The following is a 22,642-nucleotide window of genomic DNA, read 5'->3' as shown; positions in this document are numbered from 1 at the left end:
CTTGACAAAAAAGTTATATTGTTCTACCAGAAAAGTCACAAGAACACTTCAGATTTAAGCATTACATAATGAATAATGTATTTATGAAACTTCTCTAGTAGTTTAAGTCTTTTTGTAAAAATTACTAATAATGTTCAGATAGGCATACTTCATAGGTCATACTGTTCCCAGTTAAGAGGCTCGTTTTATTTAGCTGCTGTCTGAAATGCAAGCCTGATTCTAATTTTGTAGTCAGTTTATTGTCAAAGTTAAAACTTTACAGAAAAACATGTGGCATAAATTTAAAACGAAAGAAAATAATATCTCCAACAAACCTAATGAGGTTTCCTGAAAATATATAAAAGTGCATCTAAAGAACTTTTTTAAGTTGTGGACAGCTTGGACACCTGAGCAATAAGTGAGGGGAAGTCCAAATTGTCAAGATGTCCCTAGAACAACAACAGAAGGAAAATCTTAAGATATTCAGATATACACATAAGGTGTCAATAGCAACAAGGTACCAAGAGGGAAGCTAAAAGATTTTGAGCAGGTGGTATAGAACTCCAGAAGTATTGAATCGGATATATCCACATACCTCGAATCTCTGTTGGCGGTGTCAAGAGACTGTGGGCACTATGATTCACATTTTTTGGGAATGTCCAAAAGTAAGGAATTTCTGGCAAATGGTATTAGAAATAATAGAAGAAATGATAGATGTGTCACTTGGAGATAATCCAGCTGCCTTCCTGCTCTTTGATATGCCTCAATCAGCGGAAAAATTAACAAATTCATTGCTGAGACATTTGTTATCAACGGCAAAAGCATGCAATCCAGCTCTCTGGAAAAGTAATGTTTCTCCAAGTAAAGCACAATGGATGGCAAAAATAGCGGAAGTACAACTAATGGAAAACCTTAATATGAGTATGAAAGAGCAGGAGGACAAGCATCGGCAGATATGGGCTCCATACAGGGAGCGAACGGGATGAGAAGAGAGGGTGGAGAGAGAGACCAACAGGAAGGAAAGAGCTAAGAGAGGGAAGAGGGGAGGAGACGGAGAGAGAGGGGGAGGGGTGGGGGAATTGTTTTTGGCTCCTTCTTTTTTTTTATGTTTTCTAATCTAAAGATTAAACCGATACTCTCGGTTTATTTCTTTCTTGGGGGGGAGAGAAGAACGTAGTGGAAGGGTTAGAAGGATAGATAAATCACAAGGATATAACTAAGAATAAAGTTAAAATAATATAAGTTCATAGATAAAGTAGAAACAGGATATAGGAGAAATTAAATATGATTAAGAGTAAAATAAGCAGAATATATGCATAAGATGGTTTATTTGTAAAGATGTATGTGTATCTTTGTGAGAAAAAAAAACTTTAAAATAAAGAATTGGAAAAAAAAAGAAGGAAAATCTTACAAAGTAAAGAACAGTAAGTAAAGGGGAATTTCCTCAATGCAGCACACATTGCAAAAAAGAAGGAAAAAAAACTGTCCCATGCGAGACTACTTTCCACTGCGCTGTTATTGACACCATATACCGTATGTCTTAATACCAGTGTACCATAACTGTCTCTGACTACGGTGTGTATTTATACTATGTTTGTACCTTTAACATTTTCAATAAAACATATTTGGGGGGGAAAAAAATGATAATTTCACCCTACCTATAAAATGTGAAAATGTGAAATTTAATTATAAATTCAAGCTCCTAGGGGCATCTGGTTATTTTTTCCCTGCCTCTAATGGCCCCTGCAACTTAGTATATGTGTCCATGCACACACAGACATTTAGAGGCAGGGGCTTTTGGAGGCAATAAAACAAACTCACTGCCAGTGCATCCAGAAGCAGTGGCGTTTTGGCAGAAAAAAATGCCTGATGCCTGTAAATGCACTAAAATGCATGTAAACACTAGGCATGGTCCTGTGGTTTGAGTCAAACATTAGGTGTTTGCCTGTTCACCGAATTCTGAACATTGTGTGCCATTGCATTGATGTCTGATTGGCTAATCACAGTGCGCTCTGCTGCTGTATATAAGGCTGCTTACATGGCAGGCAGTTTAATATACTGTATTCATTGGCATATGACACTCACTTTTTTAACCTGAAAATAGAGGGTAAACTGTGCCTGCGTGTTATACGCAGGGGGCCGTGGAAAGTTTTTATCCTGAAACTTCCCTCTTAAAGTTAGGGTGCGTGTTATACGCCTGTGCGTGTTGTACGCCGATAAATACGGTATATATATACTGTATATATATATATATAAATATAAAAGCTGTAGCTGCTGACTTTTAGTATTAGGACACTTACCTGTCCAGGCATCCAGCGGTGTCCTCACCCGAGCCGATTCACCAATCGACTATCGGGTGCTGGCACCGCTATCTTGACGAAGGAAAACTGGCAGTGTAGCCTTGCGACTTCACAGTCGGTTTCCTACTTCACATGCATGAATGGGCCACAGTCTTCTGGGACCTGTGAAGTGCAGGGGAAGGAAAGAGGCCAAACTTCCTCCGCTCACCACGGTCAAAACCAACCCTAATCCAACCTCCCCACCAAAGGGTGCCAAATGTGGAAGCAAGGGGTGGGGGGGGGGCGGTATGTGGAGATTCCTTTTTTGGATGGAGCTCAACTTTAAGGTTTAAAACTGTCATAAACCCAGTTTTAATTGGTCTTCATATCTCTCTCTTGGGTAAAAGGGATGAAAATACTCAGGTGTTTAATATGTTTTTCTTGTTTTTAAATGATTAAGGTCAACTGTTGAAGTTGTATGCACAGGACTGGTGGATACAACTAGCCCAATTTTCTATCACATATTTCTTTAATATGCTTAGAGGTGCCATTCCACTTTTTTTCTTACATCAGCATATAATGAACATTTTTTGTCTCTGTGACTAGAAGGTAAAACAGGTATAACATTTCTTGCATTAAAGCCCAACTAAACTTTTAGATTAAATTAGCTAATTACATTATAGGTGTATAAAAAAAGCTCTACAACGTCTTATAAGTTGTTTCCGCTAGCGGCCAAAAAAGGGTTAAAACCACCGCAAAGCGCTGCTGGAGCGGTGGAGGAGCGGTGTACACACCGCTCCTTCATCGCTCCAAAGATGCTGCTTGCAGGACGTTTTTTTAACGTCCTGCCAGTGCATCGCCTCAGTGCGAAAGCACTCAGGCTTTCACACAGACTGCAGGGGGGGGTGCTTTTTTAGGCGCTTTACAGGCATTATTTTTAGCCCAAAAGCGCCTGAAAAACTCCCCAGTGTGAAAGGGGGTTTAGTGTATATAAGAACATAAATGTAATATATTGCAACTTACCAGTTCATAGATGTAATTTTTTTTTCTGCACAGGAAGTTATGAGCTCACCACATTTCCTGCAGGGTCAACGGGCATTGTCCTGTATTTGCACAAAATATACTTATCCTTAAATAAAATAAAATCCAGCAACCCTATCTATGGACTGGTAAGCTGCAAGACATTGCATTTTATTTCTTAGGTTGAGATACCCTTTAGGTGTCTATGTTAATGAGTTTCACATCAGTGCTTTGCCCATGCAGAGCAAAGCAATGTGTTTTTTTTAATGACCCTGTAGCATGATTGTACCTTTTCTACAGCAAACTACCACCCCACCTGGGAATAAAGAGAGGAAGCACCATATAAACGGAGGAATTTTCAAACAACTAAGGACTCAACAGCCCATTGTGAGAGCATTGGGCCAGTTATCAAGCACCAGTTAACCCTTTCATTACTGGGCACTTAAACCCCCTTCCTGCCCAGACCAATTTTCAGCTTTCAGCGCTGACGCATTTTGAATGACAATTGCACGGTCATACAACATTGTACCCAAATTATATTTTTATAATTTTTTCCCCACAAATAGAGATTTTTTTAGTGGTATTTGTTTACCTCTGGGGTTTTTATTTTTTGCGCTAAGCTGACATACACACTGGTGGCGGTATCTCATCACTTTAAGGAAGACAGCAATATCTTCTGCATTGATCTATATACATTCCTCACTGGGTGCCAACTTTCTTTCTATGGACTAATTTTTCACAATTATTTTTGAGAACATTGTTATCACCATACCTGTGATCACCAATGCCGATTGTGTGACTCTTTGATTATCTAAAGTATATGGACACTTTTTGTTAAATTGTAATTGCATTTCCACACAATCACCTATCACACTGTTATTTCATCCTGGTATATTGTCTTAATGTACTTGGTCTTAGCGCTACACTTTGTTTCCCTCTGTTATAATAATATCCCAATAAAAAAAAAAAATGTTGGTAAAAAAAAAAAACGCAATAAGCGTTTATTGATTGGTTTGTGCAAAAGTTATAGCGCCTTCAAAATAGGGGATAAATGTATGAATATGTTTTACTAGTAATGGCGGCGATCTGCGATTTTTGTCAGACCTGCGATATTGCGGCGGACACATCGGACACTTTTGACACTATTTTGGAACCATTCACATTTACACAGCGAACAGTGCTATAGTAATGCACTGATAACTGTATACATGTGACTGGCAGGGAAGGGGTTAACACTAGGGGGCAAGGAATGGGTTAAATGTATTCCCTGGGAGTGATTCTTACTGTGTGTGGAGGGGGGCTGACTGGGGGAGGTGACCGATCTGTGTCCCTATGTACAAGGGACACAGCATCGGTCTCCTCTCTCCCTGACAGGACGTGGAGCTCTGTGTTTACACACAGAGCTCCACGTCCCTGCTCTGTCACTGCCGATCACGGGTAACTGGTGGACATCGCGGCCACCAGGTACGCGCTTCGGCATCTCAGCGATAAGCCGGGCACAGTTTTTCCCTGCTGCGCGCCCCCAGCGGCGCGCGCGGGGAATGCAAATAAAAGGATGTCCAGGGATGTCCACCCGTCAGTTGATAGCCGCACTGTGGACGTCTTTCGTCACCAGCGCGGGTCTCAAGTGGTTAAAGTGTATGTACAGAATGTTTTTTTTTGTATATTTGACTGTGGATGTGAAGTATCCCATCATTGAGGCAGTTACCTGGTGGTCTGCTCCACATTCTACAGCTCTATCCTATTATGTTATATAAAGATTTCTTATGTGTAGGTTTCTTTTTAGAAAAACATTTTCTCTGAATTAAACTCCTGAAAAAGCGGGTCTTTGCGAAACATGTAGAGTCTACAACTGGATAAAGACTAAGATTAAATTCCCCATTGTGGGTTGATATATCTATCCCTTTCCAGTGTAAATCAGAGAAAATTTGATTGTTTAAGGGTGTTCCCTGTTATGGGACATTTTGCACCTTTTGTATGTTATATGTCTGCACTTGTGGGTATTTTTTTATTATTATTTTTAATAAATTAATGTTTTTATAAAAAGCTGTTTTAGCATTGTAAGTCTATACCGTACCATGAAAGCCCAAGGTTGTCTCAATTTCCTAGTTGTCTCCCATAGCACTTTAAAATTTTGATTTTCCATCACAATGGTCACCAAGACAAATAGAGCAGTGAATAAATCGAGTGTAGACACAGACAATACAAACACAACAGGGATCATTCATCACATCACCAAAAACAAAACAAGTTTTGGCTTTTCATACACAATACATTTTTTAGTTGAAGAATATGTTACCCCAGAATTTCATATTCCTGACATATGCCTGCTGTACCATGTTCTTGTATGCACAAGTATCCTGTTCTCTCTGTGTTGCTTCCTTTGTGTGAAATCCATGGTGATCCTGCCAGGGATATTAAAAACTGGCCACACTAAGCATCCGAGCACATGGTGGTCAGTTATCTAGCTATTCTGAGAACTCAGCCTGCTCTTATCCAATGATCATACTTGTCCTGACACACCACACCCTGCACAGCCTTTCACTGGGAAGTTCAGTGTGCTGCTGCTTCTCCTCCCTCAGCTCTTATGTAGCTGAGAACAGAGCATAAGTGATCACTTATAAAAAGGAGAAAATATATTTATCATGTGTATTTATATCTATGGTATATACAAATGTTTTACCTTTCCATTCTATTTAAACTGAATGAGTTGTCTACTTCAGCCACTTGTTGGCGTGGTACTTCCTCTCTAGGGACCTATCTACATGTCTGGTGGGAATGTGAGAGGATCCACCACTTCTGGATTCAGGTATTTGATTGTTATAATAAAATTTATGATGAAACGCTGACACCTTCCCCCTAAGATTGCCCTTCTCTTAATACTCCCTGGGTCGATAACATCACAGAAACAGAGTCTCCTCCATTTTTTTTATGTCCTCAGCGAGACAGCTCATCCCATCACTTTGTAAGACAACCACCACTCCTCCCTTGTCACGATGTGTATCGATTATGAATGATACCATGCGAATGGAGGAGATTTTGGCCCTTGACAGCGACACCTTCAATAAATACAAGATGTTGTGGTCCATTTGGCTCCACTTCCTCGCCTCTGATACTCTCACCAACATGCTGTCAACCATGGCACGATCACCCTAATATTCAACCCTAATAGTGAGATAGACAGGACATGTAGCTAATGGTGTTCCCCCTCGCTGTCCTTGGGCCTTCCTACAAATGTCTTCACAGCAGCTCTTACGCTCTCCTTCATCTTTCTTTCATTTCTCTCCTGTCTTTTCTTCTTCTTCCTTACTTTTCCCCTTTTCTCTTCAACTAACGCCCACCCTTGGGTCACTCCCCCCCCTCCTTTATTCCCTGTTTACTTTCTCAAAATTTTTGTATATTATTTTACTGTGAACAACAGGGCTCCCCTAGCCGGAGTCATTCTTTACTTCAAGTGACAGTGTAATAGATTTTTCCCTGGTCCAATTCCAGGATACATGTTCTATTCTGCCGCTGAACCAAATTCATAATGAAGCAATATTTGAGTGGTTAAAAGAGAAAGATAACATAGACATTTTATTTCACTCCATCACAACAGTTGTCGATGTTAATTGTTTACTGTATGACAATAGGAGTTATGCTGTGGGCGATAGCCATTGGGCTGACTCAATACACACGTTTGGTTAAAATTGTCACTAATCTGTAACACTGGACGTTGTTTTTTTTTGTATTGTTACACCACCAATAAATATATTTTTAACCCTAAACTGAATGAGTTGTTTGACAAGGTGAGGGTTTACAATCACTTTAAGATTTTTTCCCTGGTTAAGCATTTTTGGTGCTAACCAACCTTCAGCGTTTGTGCAGTAATTGAAAACAACCACCAAAGAATGTAAAAAAAGGCCCATTAAGTAACAATCAATGCAACATAAAAAAAAAAAAAAAAAAAAAACAACTGAAGTGAGATCTTTCTGCAAATAGAAATGTAAAAACTCTCTATATCAAAACTAGTGTAGTATAATTCATCTACCTGGCCAGCATCCAAATTATAGCTGTGTGGTTAAATGATTATTAGAAAGTATCTAACTTGTGCATTTTCTTCCAGCAGCCCAGTAAGATTTGCATGAAAATCTTTCCTTTAGGTGCTGTTATACATTAAACGGAAGGCATTCATCACTAAAATCCCTCATTGCAGTTTAATGCTAATCATTTTACATTGGCAACTCTGCTGATGTGCCACAGATTCTTATCTTTTTCAGTCTTCTTGAAGCCCACTCTTACGTATACAGAACAAACTCCAACAGGGGTATTGTGAAAGCTTTTTAGGCACAGTAGTATAATCCACTTTATATGTACTAAAAAGACACAGTTAATGCATACTTTACTTGCAGTTGGCTTTGTAAAGTCAATCTGAACATAATCTGAACACGTATAATTTCATGTCACCTGTTGCTCTTACCTTACAGCTGCATTGTCCAGTCTCTTCGCATGAACATTTCTTTGTCTCTTGATCACAGCTCTCTGGTTTACTTCCCGCCGACTCACAGTCGCAGCTGATGCACTTTGGGTAATTCATGTATCCCACTCTGCAGCTGGTACATTTGTCCCCAGAGAAATTTGGTCCACAGAAACAGCAACCTGTGTCTGTATTACATTGTGTACTGAGCGATCCTGGAACACCGCAGTCACAGGCCTAAAAAAAATACGTACAGGCAGTCTTAAGTGTGTTTTTTCTTTAAGGTAACTGTTTTACACAACAGCAGCACATCCAATATAATCATTGCAAATAGTACCATTTTACCTCAGCTCCTAAATATTGTATTTCTTTCACCCACCTAATTATAATTTATCCTAAAATAGATATTACTTGGTGCGGGGAGTTGGGACCTAGGCCAAGGGAAGTAATCCTTTCAAATTCTTATTTGTTAATTTGTATGGCTTATTTCTTTTTCATTTTACTCTTATTTTCCTTTTCACTTTCCCTTTTCCATAAAATCTGTCTGCATTTTAACTGGCTACGTAGTTAAAGTGTTACTAAACCCAGGACCCTGCATTCACTATATCTGGTTTCCCACAGTACACAGAAATGCAATTATTTTAGTAGTAAATATCAACTGCTAAATACCTTTTCTCATCAGCAGTATATAGCAGTCATGTGACTTATCAGTGTCTGGTTAAAGCTTGTAGAAGTTTTCTTTTTCCTCTGACTATCATATGCAGCTGCAAGACCCCTGACCCTCTGGCTTTGGTAGAGAAGAAATGCCCCAGGGATTTTGAGGGTGGGTTAACCCACCCTCAAAATCCCTGGGGTATTTCTTCTCTACAAACTCTTTGTTGGGATGTGGTGGTTGCTTCTCAAGATTGCTCTCTAGTTAGTTTCTCCTCTTGAATTCAATTTTCTGACCCTCTGGCTGGACAGTGCTGATCACATGCACCCTCCCAAGAAAAGAAAAACTCTTTCGCAATATATGCCAAACTAAGCATGTGCAGGCTCTGTTCTATCAGCAGATGGATTGAGGACAAATAAGGAGAGGACCAGAGAACACAAGATCAAATAGCCTTTTATACAATGTGAATGATTAACCCCTTTTCCACAGTGAGTATAACAAGCATACTTTACTGCATATTAACACTGATTTTACTTTTGTGGGTTTAGTAACCCTCTAAGGATCACAGATACTTTATCTGATGTCACAGCCTACACCACAGTACAGTATACTAGCCAATGATTAGTGGAGCTATACACTTAAAGAGTGGAATATAAGTAAATCAAACAAAAGTTAACAACTTTTATTTTATTCAAAATCTAGAAGTATTGTTTAATAGAAGTTTAATGGTCTAACTGGTGTGTTTACAGTACGTCTCAGACATTCTACATGCAGTTTACTGTTTTTTTATTGACCTCTGATCGAAAAACAAATATCCGTACTTTTGTTCATTGTGAAACAATAACACTGAAAAAAAATATTATTCTAGCACAGTTCCATTTAATTATGCTATGTGGGAATTTTTGGAACCCCTTTAAAGCTTACAAACTTTGATAATAGAGTAAAACCCCAAACCTAAAATGGTATTCTATGTTTTACAACACCGCTCACATTTTAATGTTTGGCATTTGTAGGTGCGTATTTATGTTTTTCTTAAATGCTCACAGAGTTGAAAAGCTTGAACTAAACTTGTATGATACTGGTATTCCATATATGTTTATTGTACTGGCAATTATTAATAATGCCAGATCAGACCAACACTGTGTTGCACAGGCAGCTCACATATCTTGATTTTGCTTGTTTTGTGCTAGTGTGGTTTCCTTCTTCCTGTCTAAATAAGTCAAGAGTGTATGTTCATGTCTATTTAATATTTAATTGCTTAATCTTCTACTGCAGACTTGACATGTTATTTATACCTGAATGTAATGTTGAGAATGTTGAGAATGTGAAGACAGTTATTTTAGTAATGCCTGAGACAAATGCACCCTGAATTAACCTCTTGGCAAAAGCAGGCACATTGAAGAATTAAACAAGCCCATTCAGTATATTTTCTATGTGAGAAATGTTACAGAAATTGTCCCCTGTTCCTTTCAGTAAAGGCGGTGGTGCGTCCATAGAAGACGCAGGAGAGGAACCCCCTCTCGCTCCTGCACCGCCACTGAAAACAATACACAGATTCATGCATTGCATGAATCTATGTTTTGTTAGGTACTGAACAAAACAGCAAACATTTTTAATATAGATGGAAATTTGGGTTTCCAACAGCACTTTGTGAGGGAAGGAGCGAACTGTAAAGTGTAAGGATTTGTTTACGCTATTGTATTGTGATTGCGCTAACAAGTATTTTTACAGAACCTCAAAAGTGCAGAGAAAATGGAAAAAGTTTCCAATACAATGTATTAAGCTATTTACATACATTACTTATGTTACAGTATAGTGCTGCACATATTTAAAAAAATCCTCTTTGCTAAACCTTAAGTGCCGGTTCACACTACAGCGACTTGGGATCCGACTTGTGTCGCCCCAAGTCGCGCGACATGAGAAATTCCATTTAAGTGAATGAGAGCCGTCTTAATGTAAACTACTGATGTCGCTCCGACTTCAGAAAAGGTTCCTGTACTACTTCAAGGCGACTTCTAGGCAACTTCTAGGCAACTTGTACCCATTGATTTCAATGGAAGTTGCCTCCAAAGTTGGATCACTGTCTTAACTGAAGCAACTTTACAGGAAAAGAAAATGGTTTACTCAGGCAAACCCCTCCCACAGAGCTGATTATTCTGTGATTGGCCACAGCCAAAGTCGCCTGTCCTGGAGGAAATTTTAAGTTGCGTTGTAAGTTGCTCCAAGTAGCGCTGAAGTCACGCTGAAGTTGCCTTGCAAAGTCGCGCTGTAAGTCAGGTTGCCCCTGTGTGAACCGGGACTTAATATTTTTTAGAAAAACAAGCATTGCAATATAGTCAATGGTAGCATGCTGATACTGTGATAGGAATTTTGATTAGCACACTTTTAGTTACATGTATATGATTTCAGAGGATTTTTTTTTTCTTCTAAAGGGAAGAAAATGCATGTAAAATGCAAGCAAAACACATCTTGTGTTGTGTACATTTTTAATGCACTGTATTAAAAAACATATATGGTGTTATTTATGAAAGGCAAATCCACTTTGCACTACAAGTGCAAACTACAAGTGCAAAGTGCACTTGAAATTGCACTGAAAGTGCACTTGGATGTGCAGTCACTGTAGATCTGAGAGGTAGATCTGAAATGAGGGGAAGCTCTGCTGATTTTATCATTCAATAATGTGCAAGCTAAAATGTTTTTTTTTTTTTTCCTTGCATGTCCCCCTCGGATCTACAGCGACTGTACTTCCAAGTGCACTTTCAGTGCAATTTCAAGTGCACTTTGCACCTGTAGTTTGCACTTGTAGTGCAAAGTGGATTTGCCTTTCGTAAATAACCCCCCTAGTGTTTTTATTTTTTAACAACATGCATAACAAAATGCATATGATTTTCTAAAATTATCAAATAAAGTTACTGTAAGCCTGCTGTCTAATGCAGTCCATAGTTCATGTTTGATGAGAGTGATACATTACTGTATGTTTTAATGGACCTTTTCTATAAAAAGAAGAATCAACTATAGTAGCTACCAGTAAGCGTGTTTCCTAATTTGGTCAGCTCAGGTAATAAAATGTAAGGGAAAAATATAATTGGTGGCTATAATAACATAGTCCTATTTTTAAACCCTTTTTTTCTTGACACCCAATGTATTATACTTTAAAAATACTAATTTGTAGCTATGTGTTCAACCAGAACAATACAGTTCAGGTGGCTAAAACATTTTTTAATATTTATTTATTTTTTGAAATGAAAGAATCATAACCAATTTGACTTGTGACAATAGAATCTGGGAATACTTCCAAGAACCAGGTCAAATGTGCTAGTGTAGTGCTTCTGCCAGGCCTGTTTCCATGTATAGCTTCCAGGTTGGCACTTAGATAAAAAGGAGCTTCTGACAATTAAAAAAAGGAGGCCTCTCTGCAAACGATAGTTCACAGATTCTCTACTGTAATCACTTAAGCATTTTACATGCCTAAAGGAGAAACCCAAGGTCATTTTTATAATTTGTTTGATGTGAATTTTGAGTTATAAAGCAATTTACATTACAAGTACTCAGTACAAAATGGTGACAAGATGATAAAATGAGGAAGGTGAGGACTGCATAATGTACAAACCATATAAATGAATAAGCAGTGTACATGGTATATAGTAGAATGTATGGAACAAAGCCTAAAGCACTATTGTGCAGAAAATAGAACCGAAGGTGCAAACAAGATCATCTCTATGGTTACAAAGAACTATCGGAAAGTTGTCTTGTGTTATTTATATACGTATTAGACAGCTGAGGACAGTAGTTTACATTCTGTAGTCTCAAGGCCATATTGATGATTTTGCTTTGTAGAAGGTATATACAATAAACTTTATTCTGTATCACCACATTTGGTCCAAAGATATTTACAATTTGCATTATTTTGATGACATTTATTTTGAGCATTTAGAAAAAAAACATCTTCTAACAGACAGATGTAACTTTTACAACATATATATATGTAGTGCATGTGTACTTCCAAGTACCTGTGCTATTAAAAGTTAAGGAATAATCAGAGTATACAGTAGTTGACTCTGATTCTGATTGCAATTCTACAAAGGGTCTCTGTTTCAGCTGGGCTGTGCTGTGGGTCCATTCTGTTGTTCCTGGGGTGCTATACCACCCCGGGGAGACAGGTGGCTCCAGTGGAGTTCAGGCTGGGGTGCCTCTTGCCAGCAGCCAATCAGGAGGGAGTTTCTCTCGTGGGGTATGCTGGGGGAGGGTACTTCTGGAGCAGGCGCCATTGAGATGGGGTTCTTTTCCTGAGGTGGCCACCCACCTTTAGGGTGACCACACATCATGGCCCCTGGCGAGATGGCCTACCAGGCCGGGGTGAGCGTGCCACGTGGTGTTCCTGGTTCCGGGACCATGTTGGCCCGGAACATTTAAAGCTGTGGCGGGGCCCCAGTATTCGACTGGGTCCCCAATTCTAAGAAGATCCCGATAGCTGTGGGGAGTCCGCCTGAGGAGAGCCAAGAGAGGCTGGTGATCCAACAGGGCCTAGACAATCCATCGGGGATCAAGGTAACCGGACACTGAAAGGTTGGATGTCAGCAACCTGTCAGTCGGTAACCTGATTGAAAATACTACCTGATTCTAACACAAATTCTACCAAGGAGGATTGTCTCCATGATCTAAGTTCTAGGGAGGGTCTGTGGCAGAGATCTTTTCCCTCAAAGTTCCGAGTGATACTCTGGCTGCCAGGTCGGTGTGAGAGGCCTGTCCAGGTACACTATACCCACTCCGGCTGGAGTGGCGACGAAAGTAAAGTATCGTTGGAAGCAGAACTGTTTCCGTATCGTTAAGCCTGAATCTGCTATTTCTTCTCCTCATCCATCTTTGCTATCTACCTCAAGTTTTACTGTTTACCGTGTTGGGTAAAATAAAAGCACAAGAAAAGACACCTGCTGTGTGGACATTCCATTGCTTGGCTCTCATCAACTACCCTAGACGGTGGAGTCACAGAGGTAACATGCCACCCAATCTATAACCAGCGGCTCCTTCACGGGTGAGCGCTACATATATAATTGTGCTCATAAGTTCACATAGCTTGGCAGAATTTATGATTTCTTGGCTATTTTTCAGAGAATATGAATAACACAAACATTTCTTTCACTCATGGTTAGAGTTTATTTGAAGACATTTATTATCAAGCAACTGTGTTTACTCTTTTTAAATCATAATGGCAACAGAAACTACCCAAATGATCCTGATCAAAAGTTTACATACCCTGGTGATTTTGGCCTGATAACATGCACACAAGTTGACACAAAAGGGTTGGAATAGCTATTAAAGGTAACCATCCCCACCTGTGATCTGTTTTCTTGTAATTAGTGTGTATGTGTATAAAAGGTCAATGAGTTTTTGCACTCCTGACAGACCCTTGCATCTTTCATCCAGTGCTGCACTGACATTTCTGGATTCTGAGTCATTGGGAAAGCAAAAGAATTGTCAAAGGATCTGCGGGAAAAGGTAGTTGAACTGTATAAAACAGGAAAGGCATATTAAAAAATATCCAAGGAATTGAGAATGCCAATCAGCAATGTTCAGACTCTAATCAATAAGAGGAAAATGAGGGGTTCTGTTAAAACCAAACCATGGTCAGGTAGACCAACTAAAATGTCAGCCACAACTGCCAGGGAAAATTATTTGGGATGCAAAGAAAAGTCCACAAATAACTTCAGGTGAAATATAGGACTCTCTGAAAACATGTGGTGTGGCTGTTTCAAGTTGCACAATAAGGAGGCACTTGAAGAAAGATGGGATGCATGGTCGAATCGCCAGAAGAAAGACATTACTATGCAAATGCCACAAATTATCCAGCTTACAATACGTCAAACAGCACAGAGACAAGCCTCAAACCTTCTGGAACAAAGTCATTTGGAGTGATGAGACCAAAATGTAGCTTTTTGTCCACAAACATAAGTGGCCATCTCAGTCTTCTGATCTCAATATCATTGAGCCACTCTGGGGAGATCTCAAACATGCAGTTCATGCAAGACAGCCCAAGAATTTATAGGAACTGGAGGCTTTTTGCCAACAGGAATGGGCAGCTTTACCATCTGAGAAAATAAAGAGCCTCATCTACAAATATCACAAAAGACCTCAAGCTGTCATTGATGTTAAAGGGGGCAATACATGGTACATGCATACCCCACTTTTAAGTACACATTGGGGTTTATTTACTATTGAGTACAAAATCAGGCTCACTTCTGCATAGAAACCAATGAGCGTCTAACCCCAGCTTGTTTAATTAAGCCTGGTAATAAAACCTGGAAGCTCATTGGTTTCTATGCAGAAGTGAGCCTGATTTTGTACTCAATAGTAAATAAACCCCATTGTGTATTTAAAAATGGAGTATGCCTTTATTAATGACTGGGGTATGTAAACTTTTTATCAGGGTCATTTGGGTAGTTTTTGTTTCCATTTAGGGATGAGCTCCGGCGTGTTTGCACAGTCCACGTGCAGAGCCCGCCGGAAAGTCTGCAAGGCGCTGCGCTAATCACAGGCAGGGAGACATTGTCCTGATGCTCGGCTGCAGAGATCGTGAAATGTCTCCCTGCCTGTGGGTAGCGCAGCGCCGTGCAGACTTCCTGGCGGGCTCTGCACGTGGACTGTGCGAACACGCCGGAGCTCATCCCTATTGCCATTATGATTTAAAAAGAGCAAACACAGTTGATTGATAATAAATGGCCTCAGCCAAACACTAACCATGAGTGAAAGAAATGTTTTTGTGTTATCAATCTTATTCTCTGAAAAATGGCCAAGAAATCATAAATTCTGCCAGGGTATGTAAACTTGTGAGTACAACTATATAGATATATATATATATATATATATATATATATATATATATATATATATATATATATATATATACAGTACAGACCAAAAGTTTAGACACACCTTCTCATTCAAAGAGTTTTCTTTATTTTCATGACTATGAAAATGGTAGATTCACACTGAAGGCATCAAAACTATGAATTAACACATGTGGAATTATACGTAACAAAAAAGTGTGAAACTGAAAATATATTTCATATTCTAGGTTCTTCAAAGTAGCCACCTTTTGCAGCAGACACATCTCTAGAACTGTTAAGAGGAGACTGTGTGAATCAGGCCTTCATGGTAGAATATCTGCTAGGAAACCACTGCTAAAGAAAGGCAACAAGCAGAAGAGACTTGTTTGGGCTAAAGAACACAAGGAATGGACATTAGATCAGTGGAAATCTGTGCTTTGTTCTGATGAGTCCAAACTTGAGATCTTTGGTTCCAACCCCTGTGTCTTTGTGCGACGCAGAAAAGGTGAACGGATGGACTCTACATGCCTGGTTCCCACCATGAAGCATGGAGGAGGAGGTGTAATGGTGCGGGGTGCTTTGCTGGTGACACTGTTGGGGATTTATTCAAAATTGAAGGCATACTGAACCAGCATGGCTACCACAGCATCTTTCAGCGGCATGCTATTCCATCCGGTTTGCGTTTAGTTGGACCATCATTTATTTTTCAACAGGACAATGACCCCAAACACACCTCCAGGCTGTGTAAGGGCTATTTGACCAAGAAGGAGAGTGATGGGGTGCTGCGCCAGGTGACTACCTCTTGAAGCTCATCAAGAGAATGCCAAGAGTGTGCCAAGCAGTAATCAAAGCAAAAGGTGGCTACTTTGAAGAACTTATAGTCAATAGTAACACACTAAAGCCAAAAGGATTTTTTTTTTTAAAGGGAGAAAATTGTATGTAAAATGTATGCAGAATGTATCTTGTGTTGTGTTAGATTTTAATGCACACTATGAAAACCTCATTATGTTTTTTTTTAACAAAACATATACTGTATGAATGTTCTCATGCGATCATGTTTAGGCTGCTCTTTACTTTTCTCTCTGGCATATAGTTTTTTCAACCTATTTAGCAGTCTTGCTTCTTTTTATGTACATGTTAATATGTACAGTGGGCCAAATTCTCAAAAGAGATACGCAGACTTAACTGCTGTTCAGCCTGCGTATCTCTGTGCCTAACTTTGGAAACGATTCTCAAAAGGCTTTTTCCAAAGTTAGGCAGAAAATCTGACATGTGTAAGACACTTACACGGTCAGATTTTAGGATGCAGTACCGCATCCGCCACTGGGGGCATTTCTCATTGAAATCCAGCTTTGCGTATGCAAATGAGGACTTAAGCAGATTTTCAAAGCATTTCAGCACTTTGATTTCTGCCTAAGTTCCGAATTTGCCGGCGCAAAATTAGGGCTGGTTTTACAATGTGGAAAGTTAGCCAAACCTTGTAAAGGCCCATTCCAGCGACGGCATTTGGTATGCATTCCTGAGGGAGAACTCCACGGCAATTTTTAAATTCAAAACCGGCATGGGTTCCCCCCCAGGAGCATACCAGGCCCTTAGGTCTGGTATGGGTTGTAAGGAGACCCCCCCACGCCGAAAAATTGACTTAGGGGGTCCCCCTAAAATCCATACCAGACCCGTATCCAAAGCACGCTACCCGGCCGGCCAGGAATGGGAGTGGGGACGAGCGAGCGCCCCCCCCCTCCTGAGCCGTGCCAGGCCGCATGCCCTCAACATGGGGGGGTTGGGTGCTCTGGGGCAGGGGGGCGCACTGCGGGCCCCCCCACCCCAGAGCACCCTGTCCCCATGTCGATGAGGACAGGACCTCTTCCCGACAACCCTTGCCATTGGTTGTCGGGGTCTGCGGGCGGAGGCTTATCGGAATCTGGGAGTCCCCTCAAATAAGGGGGCCCCCAGATACCGGCCCCCCACCCTAAGTGAATGGATATGGGGTACATCGTACCCCTATCCATTCACCTGTAGGCAAAAAGTAAAATGTAGTAAACACACAACACAAGGCTTTTTAAAATATTTTATTATTCTGCTCCGGAGGCACCCCCCTGTCTTCGTTATTAGCTCAATTAGCAGGGGGGGCTTCTTCTTCCACTCTCCGGGGGTCTTCCGCTCTCCGGGGGTCTTCTCCGCTCTCCGGGGGTCTTCTCCGCTCTCCGGGGGGGCTTCTCCGGACTCCGGGGGGCTTCTTCCATCTTCTCCCCTCTTCCGCTCTTGACTCGGCGAACCCCGGTTCTTCTGCAGCTCTCCGGTGCCTTCTTCTTCAGCGCTGGCTGCCTGCTATGTTTGTGTGTTAGCTCGATTTCAAACAGGCAGCCGGCGCGGTCTTCTGTGACGCCAGGGTCTTCTGGTCTTCTGTTCTTCCGATGTTGCCTCGTCGCCTGTTGTCGCTGTAATGATGGAAGCGCGCCTTGCATCACATTTATATAGGCATCACCGTCCCATCATGCTCCGGTAGGTACCCACGTGGTGGGTGCCTACCCACGTGCACCCACCACGTGGGTACCTACCGGAGCATGATGGGACGGTGATGCCTATATAAATGGGATGCAAGGCGGCTTCCATCATTACAGCGACAACAGGCGACGAGGCAACATCGGAAGAACAGAAGACCAGAAGACCCTGGCGTCACAGAAGACCGCGCCGGCTGCCTGTTTGAAATCGAGCTAACACACAAACATAGCAGGCAGCCAGCGCTGAAGAAGAAGGCACCGGAGAGCTGCAGAAGAACCGGGGTTCGCCGAGTCAAGAGCGGAAGAGGGGAGAAGATGGAAGAAGCCCCCCGGAGTCCGGAGAAGCCCCCCCGGAGAGCGGAGAAGACCCCCGGAGAGCGGAGAAGACCCCCGGAGAGCGGAAGACCCCCGGAGAGTGGAAGAAGAAGCCCCCCCTGCTAATTGAGCTAATAACGAAGACAGGGGGGTGCCTCCGGAGCAGAATAATAAAATATTTTAAAAAGCCTTGTGTTGTGTGTTTACTACATTTTACTTTTTGCCTACAGGTGAATGGATAGGGGTACGATGTACCCCATATCCATTCACTTAGGGTGGGGGGCCGGTATCTGGGGGCCCCCTTATTTGAGGGGACTCCCAGATTCCGATAAGCCTCCGCCCGCAGACCCCGACAACCAATGGCAAGGGTTGTCGGGAAGAGGTCCTGTCCTCATCGACATGGGGACAGGGTGCTCTGGGGTGGGGGGGCCCGCAGTGCGCCCCCCTGCCCCAGAGCACCCAACCCCCCCATGTTGAGGGCATGCGGCCTGGCACGGCTCAGGAGGGGGGGGGCGCTCGCTCGTCCCCACTCCCATTCCTGGCCGGCCGGGTAGCGTGCTTTGGATACGGGTCTGGTATGGATTGTAGGGGGGCCCCCTACGTCAATTTTTCGGCGTGGGGGGGTCTCCTTACAACCCATACCAGACCTAAGGGCCTGGTATGCTCCTGGGGGGGGAACCCATGCCGTTTTTTTCTTTGAAAATTGGCATGGAGTTCTCCCTCTCAGGAATGCATGCTGAGCGACGCTGTCATTTTTTTTTAGAATTATTTGTTTTCCCGGCGCGTCTTTTTTTTTCACCCGTCGCAACTTTAGTGTCCCGTCGAAATTCTCAAAGCCGACCGGCGTTAATTACGTTCGCGCGCTGCACGTCGGGAAAATGACGTCACACGCATGCGCAGTACGGCCGGCGCGGGAGCGCGCCTCATTTAAATTTTAAACGCCCCCAGGAGAGGAGGACCGCCTTACGACGGCGGCACTTAAGTTACACAGCGTGTAATTTCTACCTAAGTGCTTTGACGATCAGGCACTTAGGTAGAAATTTTAAGTCAGTGTAACTTAACTGCTGAAATTTAAGTTACGCAGAGTTTTTGAGAATTTGGCCCAGTATGTTTAATTATGCACGGTGACATACCATGCTTTTGTATCATGTCTTTATGGGGTTTTTGTTGTTACGCTTGAATATAAAACACAAACTAAATAATATTACACTATCTGGGCATAAAATGCTTTTTTTTAGACAAGGTACTATGAATAAAGCTTTGTGGCCAAAAAGACCTGCATATGAGAAAAATAACATGATGGAGAGATCCTATGGGATCACTGTAATCCTAGCATTTAATTCCCCTTAGATACCAGAATCAATAAAACATATACCGATAATTGTTTTTCCTCTGCTCCATTTATATAACATTTTGTTAATGTATTCTGGGTGTCAGCATTGTTAGACATATTTTAAGGCAGATACACTATAATTTCACTGTATATGCTACATGCCAGATATACAGTGTAGTCACTTTTTAGTATCTTAATACAACATTGAAGTAATACTGCTTTTTATAATTCACTTTTTTTTTCTTGAGATAGAAGTTAAGTGAAAGACCAAAGAATGATGTGTAATATGCAGTTGTCTATGTGTATAACCCAGTCCAACCGTGACCTTTACGTGATTCAATTTCCTTTTCTAAGAGCATGTTTTTCAAACTAGAGCATGGTCTCAGGAGCCACTGAAGCTCCTTGACATTATGTATAATAATTTGAACACATGTACTGACATTTGTACTTGGATGATAATGGACTTTTTATGTGAGTAGTGTGTTTACACAGTGCCAATTCTTGTATCAGTGATCCGTTGAAGCACTTTCATACCCTGAACATGAAGATAAGAAATTGCAGTCTTATGAACACAAAACAGGTAAAGCAAGCATATACAATGAAATTACTCTTCTGCCACTCAACTAGTGTTTATTAGGAAGCAGTTAAAGGGGTTGTAAAGGTTTGTTTTTTATTTTCTAAATAGGTTCCTTTAAGCTAGTGCATTGTTGGTTTACTTACCTTTTCCTTCGATTTCCCTTCTAAATGTTTTTTTTCTTTGTCTGAATTTCTCACTTCCTGTTTCTCCTCAGTAAGCTTGCCCCCATCATCCAAACCGTTCTGGCTGGGGGTTAGTCAGCGTGCTCGCCCCCTCCCTTGGGACTACATACCTGCGGGGAGACGCTGTGATGCTGACTAACCCCCAGTCAAAACAGCTCGGATGATGGTGGAAAGCTTACTGAGGACAAACAGGAAGTGAGAAATTCAGACAAAGATTAAAAACATTTAGAAGGGAAATCGAAGGAAAAGGTAAGTGAACCAACAATGCACTAGCTTAAAGGAACCTATTTAGAAAATAAATACGAACCTTTACAACCCCTTTAACCAGTTAAGGACCCCTCCACGCGGAAATACGTCGGCAGAAGGGCACAGGCACGTATCTGTACGTCGCCTTTAAGAGCCCAGCTGTGGGTCACGAGTGCGCGGCCGCCGGTCCTGTTTGCCGCGCCCGCGGAACCCATGGGCCAGATCGCCGCCGGTGTCCCGCGATCGGGTCACAGAGAGGAAGAACGGGGAGAGATAAGTGTAAACAAACCTTCCCTGTTCTTCCTAGTGTGGCTGTCACTGATCGCCTGTTCTCTGTGTTAGGGAACGACGATCAGTGACGTCACACGCACAGTCACGCCCCCCCACAGTAAGAACACTCCCTTAGGGCACAATTAACCCCTACAGCCCCCCCTCCTGGTTAACACCTTCACTACCAGTGTCATTTTCACAGTAATCAGTGCATTTTTATAGCACTTTACGTGGTAAAAATGACAATGGTCCCAAAAATGTGTCAAAAGTGTCCGATGTGTCTGCCATAATGTCGCAGTGATGAAAAAGATCACCGATCGCCGCCATTACTAGTAAAAAAAAAAAAATGCCATAAAACTATCCCCTATTTTGTAAACGCATGCGCCGTTCGTGAAAAAATCCCAGTGCGCATGCTCGAAATTCCGCCGCAAATCGTCAATGCTTTAGTCGTGAACGTAACTTACGTACAGCCCTATTCGCGAACGACTTACGCAAACAACGTAAAAATTTAAAAATTTGACGCGGGAACGACGTCCATACTTAACATTGCGTACGCCTCATGAGAGCAGGAGCAACCTTACACCGAAAAAGCCTAACGTAAACGACGTAAAAAAAATAGTGCCGGCGTACGTACATTTGTGAATCGGCGTATCTACCTAATTAGCATATTCCTCGCGTAAATCGACGGAAGCGCCAGCTAGTGGCCAGCGTAAATATGCAGCCTAAGATACGACGGTGTAAGACACTTACGCCAGTCGGATCTTAGGGAAATCTATGTGTAACTGATTCTATGAACTCAGAGATACAACAGTGTATCTGGAGATACGCCGTCGTATCTCCTACCTGAATCCGGCCCATAGTAAGCTGCAATATAATAAATGTTTGCTTTTGGGTTTATTACCACTTTAACTAAAACATGAATATGAGTATACAGTAATAGCTAATGTAACTAAAAACAAATTAGTTAATTTATTTTCAAACACAAAAAATAAAAGTTTATTACATTTGAAACCATGGATATAGGACAAGCGCATTTTCTTTTGATTAAACACTGTTTTTACATTATTAAACCAATTTTAAAGCCATCTTAAATCAGCTTTTAGTGTCATTTATTTTAGCTTAGTCCTAAAGTTTCCTGTAATACTGCATTGTGAAAACTCAATGTATGAGCTTAAAGCGGGAGTTCACCCTAAAAAAATTTTTTAACCTTAGATTGGTGCTCATTTTGTCTAGGGGAATCGGCTAGTTTTTTTAAAATCGAAGCTGTACTTACCGTTTTAGAGAGCGATCTTCTCCGCCGCTTCCGGGTATGGTCTTCGGGACTGGGCATTCCTATTTTGATTGACAGTCTTCCGACAGGCTTCAGACGGTCGCATCCATCGCGTCACGAGTAGCCGAAAGAAGCCGAGCGTCGGTGCGGCTCTTTACGGCGCCTGCGCACCGACGTTCGGCTACTTTCGGAAAATCGTGACACGGTGGATGCGACCGTCGGAAGCCTGTCGGAAGACTGTCAATCAAAATAGGAACGCCCAGTCCCGCAGCCGCAGCGGCGAAGAAGATCGCTCTCTAAAACGGTAAGTACAGCTTCGATTTTAAAAAAAACTAGCCGATTGCCCTAGACAAAATGAGCATCAATCTAAGGTTAAAAATTAACATTTACGGGTGAACCTCCACTTTAAGTAATTAGCCTAGCTGTATTGCAATGCTGAGGTCCTGGGTACAATCCCCACCACAAGCATTTTCTGCACATAACTTCAATGTTTTTCTTGTGTGCATGGGTTTGTTTCAGATGTATTTGTTTTCTTCCGCTATCCAAAAATAAATATTGCATTAAAGTGGTTCTGCATGAAGGTCAAAAACCTTCTCTGTGCAGCAGCCACCGCAGCCCCCCCAATACTTACCTGAGCCCCATCTTGATCCAGTGATGTACATAAGAGCTTCGGCTCTTTAGGGACTCTCCCTCCTCATTGGCTGTTAATCACAGCCAGTGAGCCAATGAGGAGAGAGA

General features: G+C 41.7%; 1 protein-coding gene across 1 annotated transcript in view; it reads right to left on the bottom strand.

Annotated features, from left to right (window-relative positions):
* The window catches only part of LAMA2 (laminin subunit alpha 2), a 1,029,834-nt gene that overhangs the window by 349,847 nt on the left and 657,345 nt on the right, over nucleotides 1-22,642 (bottom strand). The window contains 1 exon segment of the mRNA XM_040350410.1: nucleotides 7,738-7,971. Coding sequence (XP_040206344.1) covers nucleotides 7,738-7,971 — 234 coding nt within the window.

This window comes from Rana temporaria, chromosome 4 (genome assembly GCF_905171775.1).
Source record: "Rana temporaria chromosome 4, aRanTem1.1, whole genome shotgun sequence".
NCBI lineage: Eukaryota > Metazoa > Chordata > Amphibia > Anura > Ranidae > Rana > Rana temporaria.
This window is presented reverse-complemented; position numbering and strand designations above follow the sequence as displayed.